This window comes from Myotis davidii, unplaced genomic scaffold (assembly GCF_000327345.1).
Source record: "Myotis davidii unplaced genomic scaffold, ASM32734v1 scaffold211, whole genome shotgun sequence".
NCBI lineage: Eukaryota > Metazoa > Chordata > Mammalia > Chiroptera > Vespertilionidae > Myotis > Myotis davidii.
In genome coordinates this window covers 1,172,037-1,177,342 of record NW_006282523.1, presented here as the reverse complement: position 1 = coordinate 1,177,342, position 5,306 = coordinate 1,172,037, and the positions used below count along the sequence as shown (strand labels likewise).

Here is a 5,306-nt window from a genome sequence, read left to right as displayed (position 1 = left end):
GGTTCCCTCCTGAGGATCTGATGGATGACAGAGCCAGAGGAGGAGGACCACGTCCTGGTGCTCAACAAGGGCAACTTCGAGGAGGCGCTGGCGGCCCACAAGTACTCCAACCTCCCTCCCTGCCTGCCTCCGCCTCGCCGCGGGTTGGGTCCTCGGGGCTATTAGCGGACTCCCAGCCCCTCGGGAGGCTCAGCCTGGACTGAAGCGGCCCCGGACCCGCGGCCCAAGTCCCTGTGCGCCGGTGCCCTGGGGACTCGCTCCTGCCCCGGCTGGACGTGGGCTGAGAGCCAGGACTGCCTGCGTATCTGACACCTTTCTCCATGGCAGGATCCCTCTCTTATTTTAAGAAAAACAGGGTGGGCCGTGGGGGGTGCCCCAAATACAAAGCAACTCACCGGGTCCAGCCCCCCCCCCATAGCTGCTCCCCAGAATTCTAGAAAATGCCCAGGGATTCCAGCCCCGGCCCTGCCCACACCCCCTCCAGCGGGTGACAGCTCTCACCGGGACCCAAACCTGGTGTTTAGACGTGTTCACGCCCCGACAGGGCCGGAGACCTTAGGCCCCGCACAGCTGCTAACCTGGGCGCAGGCACAGCTGGTTCCCACCGCTGCACACAGACCCGGTGTGGATCTGAGTGAGGCCCGGCAGGTGTGCCAGATGTGTGTCCCATCACCTACGAGTGACTGGGTCCTGATGCGGGCGGCCCTGGCTTCTGAGCTTCTCCGCCTTCCCAGAGGGAAGCTCCAGGGGCTGGCCCGCCCCGCTGCCCACCTGCAGGTGGTAGGAAGTCACTGGTCGTTGAAACAGTTGGTCTTCCCGTGCCCAATGGTGACAAAGCAGAGTGGGGGGGGGGGGCAGTGGTTTGTCACTTGTGGCCTCTGTCCCCATATTGCCCAAGAGGACCACGCTATCAGCCCAGCCTTGTACGCTCAGAGGGTTATCGTGGTGAGCTGATAAGATATGCAGGGAGGGGAGTGCCCAGGAGAGGGGAGGCAGGGAGCCCGGTCCCTGCTTTTCAGCCTCTGGCTTTCCTTCCAGATGCCCCCTGGTGTGGCCACTGCAAGGCTCTGGCCCCCGAGTATGCCAAAGCGGCTGGGAAACTGAAGGCTGAAGGCTCTGAGATCAGACTGGCAAAGGTCGACGCCACGGAGGAGTCAGACCTGGCCCAGCAGTATGGTGTCCGCGGCTACCCCACCATCAAGTTCTTCAAGAATGGAGACACGGCTGCGCCCAGAGAGTACACAGGTGGGCCGGCTGCGCTGGGATTAGCCTGCCGTCCTGGAAGATAGCTTGGGGGGGGCGGGTGTTCAGAAAGAAACCGGGGGGAACCTGGCCCTTGGACCGAGCTCTCGGTCCGGTCCTAGCTCAGGAACTCTCGTCCTTGAAGAACCTCCCAAGTGGAGGGGGCGTCGTCGGGTTGGACAGCAGGGAAGAGGGAGCTGGACCAGGCAGGGCGGCGTTGGCGTCCCCGTGCCTGTGCTGAGCGCTGAGGCACAGCTGTCAGGGCAGAACGCGAACCCAGGCCCAGCTCCGTCCTGTCCGCCTCAGCTGCTGCTTGCTCGCTCGGGCTGCGTGGACGGGCGGGGCCTGCAGCCCCGGCAGCACCTGTGCCGAAGGGAGGCTCTCGCCTCGAGAACCGGTTCCGTGGCTCAGCGCAGCCTCTGCAGCAGCCCAGCCCGTCGGGTGAATTCTGACACTCGCAGCTCCAGGCTGCTGGCCGGGCTGCTGCTTGCTTAGTCCCCTGTCCAGTTACCCTGCTCCTCCCTAACCCTGGGGCTTGTGGGTGAGGCTGTTCCCTTCCCTCCTGTGACCAGGACTCGGCATTGCTACCACTGGCAGGCAGAACCTTCTTTAACTTACCCGTATTGTTGAAAGTGTTACCGGTGTCCCCGCATTTTCCTCATTGACCTCCACCCGGCCCCGGGCAGAATCCTTTGTGGGCGTCCATGTCGGGCCAGGTGGCCAGAGCCTGTGAGGGACTTAGGACCAGGCGACTTCCTTTTCATTCTCTGCTCTGGCCCCCAAGTGACAGCCATCCTGCTGGTCCAGGGGCTGTGAGGGGCAAGGACGCCCGACCGGCCTGGGTCAGGGAGCCAGGGTGGGGTTCAGCCCGTTTTTACAGGGAAAACGGGCATCGTGTGACTTGAAGAAAAATCCTAGTACATGTCTCATTAAGACAAAACCTAGTGTGAGGCCACAGAGGGGAAAGTGTGTGTCTAATGAGTGCAAACGTCAAGAAAAACTTAGAAAACGCAAAGGGAGGCAGCCACTGCCCATGGAGCGCGACCCGGCCGCCCACGTGCCCGGCCACCCTGGGCCCAGGTGTGCGGCGCGAGGCCTTTCTGGGCAAGAGGCTCTGGCGGAGAGTGCGGCTGGCGGCGGCCCCGCCTCAGTGGCCCCTACGTGTGTGTGTTTTATTGGTGCAGCTGGCAGGGAGGCTGACGACATTGTGAACTGGCTGAAGAAGCGCACGGGCCCTGCGGCCACCACGTTGCCCGACGGAGCTGCCGCGGAGGCCCTGGTGGAGTCCAGCGAGGTGGCCGTCATCGGCTTCTTCAAGGTGGAGACTGGGGTTCACCGCAGCCCCTGTCGCTGGAGGGGACCCCGGGGCCTGGGCATGGCGGCCTGTCCCGCTGCTGGCCTGGACGGGCGTCCGTGGTGTGGGGCACGGGGCCACCTCTGGTTCTTGTCTCCAGGACGTGGAGTCGGACTTTGCCAAGCAGTTCCTGCTGGCAGCCGAGGCCATCGACGACATACCCTTCGGGATCACCTCCAACAGCGATGTGTTTTCCAAGTACAAGCTGGACAAGGACGGGGTCGTCCTCTTTAAGAAGGTGAGTGGCCTGCGCAGCTCTGCCTGGTGGTGAGGTGCTGCTGGGGGGGGGGGGGGCCTCAGTTGCTGCTCCCCGAGAACCTTGCCCGGAGCGGCTGGCCTGCTGGGTGCCAGCCTGGCTGTTATCAGGCCCGTTTTGCAATGTCAGGCCCTAAGCGCCACTGGCCCGATGTCGGGCCTCTGTGACAGCCCTGCTCTTAGGAGGCGGAGCTGCGTGCAGTGTGAGCTTTGTTACTGTGGGGAGGCATAGTAACAGGCTGGGCTGTAACCATCCCTGAGTAGCTGAGTTGATTGCACTTTCCCTGGTGCAACATTGTTTCCGCTTCTAAAACTTCTTCCTTAGACAGGGACTCCTGGTATTAGCTTTTGGGGAGCGTGTTCCCAACCTGTGGGCATAGCCTGTTCCCACGGCTCCCGTGGCCCTCGTCCTGCTATCCCTCCGGTTGGTAAAGGGGCTGCTGGTGTCATGGTCACTGCCCACCGCTGCTGGGACACAGCGTGTTACCCACGTGGCAAGGTGGTCTTTGCCTTTCATCTCAGCCGTGGACGGTGGGGCGGGGCCGGCCGAGCACCCCTGCTGCTGGAACAGGACTGGGCCTGGATTGGGGGACGGAGAGCACATGGGGGGGGGGGCGGGGTTTGGGAGGCTGTGATGAGCCGGAGAGCAGTTCGCATCTTCAAGGCAGAGGCAGGACTGCTGTCCAGTTTGCCAGAGAAGACGCAGGGCAAGGCTTTGGGGGTTTCTGTGGCGCCGTCCTGGGCAGAACTTGGGTCCTTACAGCTCTGTCTTTCCTGGGGGACCCACAGTGTCTCCTGAAGGGTGTAGATTGGCCGTTGTCATCGCAAACCTGCCAGGATGTGATTAGCATCTGATTAGGAAAACTCAAGTGTTGGGTGAGGCTGAATGGGTGTTAACGCGAGAGCCTTGCCTCTGTCCTAGAGTTTAGGCCAGTGATGGCGAACCTCTGAGCTCGGCGTGTCAGCATTTTGAAAAACCCTAACTTAACTCTGGTGCCGTGTCACATATAGACGTTTTTTGATATTTGCAACCATAGTAAAACAAAGACTTATATTTTTGATAATTATTCTAAATACTTAAATGCTATTTAACAAAAAGTCAGCCAGAAAAATGAGTTTGTGTGTCACCTCTGACACGCATGTCATAGGTTCGCCATCACTGGTTTAGGTTGAGATTTGCTGTGAGGCTTGGAGACCAGCCCGTCATACTTTTCCATCCCTCCCTTTTTTTAAAAAAATTTTTTTAAAATTCTCACTCAAGGGTATTTTCCCACTGATTTTAGAGAGAGTGGAAGAGAGCGGGAAAGACAGAGAGAAACACCGATGTGAGAGAAGCACATTGATTGGTTGCCTCTTGCACGAGCCCTGACCAGGGCCCGGGCTGGAGAGGAGCCTGCAACTGAGGTACGGGCGCTTGACCAGAATCGAACCCGGGACACATTGGTCCGCAGGCTGGCGCTCTACCCACTGCGCTACACCAGCGAGGGCTCTTTGCCTTCCCCCTTGACCTCAGGGCGTCATCCTCACACCGGGTCCTGGGTGTGGGCAATTCTGTGTCCTTGAAGGTTAGAGCTGCCATTTTTGTTCTGCAAGAGTTGGTGCCAGCTGATGTTGGTGTTCTCGTGGGAGGGCACAGCCGCACCCTGGGGTCCGGTGCCAGTGAGGGGCGGTGGTTGCAGGGTCTGCTCTCGGCACGGTTGTGTCAGGCAGCCTGGCTGAGCCGTGGGCTAGGCTGATGGGTCGGGAGGGTCTCGGCTGCAGCCAGGTGAAGCCCGAGCCCCACAGGTCTCTCCCAGCCCCTCGGCCCCGCTGTCTTGGCCTTCAGCTCACCCCAGGTCCTCCTGTCCCCCGGGACCACCTGGCTGAGCCAGCTGCTTCCCCAGCAGGACTGGCCGGGGTGACACCCGGCATGCGTCCGGCGGGTCACTGTCACAGCGCGGACCGAGGGTCGGAGCTGAGCGTCCTGAGCCTTTGTTCCTCTTGACATCGACTCTGCCCGTCCTTTTATTTGTGAAGCTGGGGCGTTGGGGTTGGTGGGGCCGCCTCTCCACCACCTGTGGTGTCTGGCCTTTCTGGGGTGCGGCCTCCTGCAGCCCCAACCAAATGAGGGCTGTTAGTGAAGTGGATGGTGAACGGAGTGTAATGTGGCCACGTTACCAGAAAGACTGCGGCTCGAGATTGTGTCAGGTGGCCCCTGGTTGTGGCCGCCCAGCATGGCATGGGGCAGACAATGCCCGCTGCCCAGAGCGGCCAGGAGGGGCTGTTTGCCTCTAATTGGGCCTTGCACTGCCCGGGGCGAGGACTGGCCTGCTGTGGCCTGATGGGCCTGAGCTGCTCCTCTGTGCAGAGTCCTGGCCGCGGCTTCCTGCCCCCTTTGTCCCCCACGTGTGCAGCTTAGGGGGAGGGGGAGCAGGGCTGGGCCTTGGCGGGCGGGAGTGCCGTCTGCTTTTCTGAG

General features: G+C 61.3%; 1 protein-coding gene across 1 annotated transcript in view; it reads left to right on the top strand.

The window, feature by feature from the left end:
- The first annotated feature begins 24 nt into the window (after positions 1–24).
- P4HB (prolyl 4-hydroxylase subunit beta) overlaps positions 25–5,306 on the top strand; it is an 8,724-nt gene continuing 3,442 nt past the window's right edge. Inside the window, exons 1-4 of the mRNA XM_015559833.1 lie at positions 25–121; positions 1,039–1,245; positions 2,427–2,560; positions 2,697–2,834. Of these exons, the coding sequence (XP_015415319.1) occupies positions 25–121; positions 1,039–1,245; positions 2,427–2,560; positions 2,697–2,834 (576 nt within the window). The remainder of the gene's footprint in view (positions 122–1,038; positions 1,246–2,426; positions 2,561–2,696; positions 2,835–5,306) is intronic.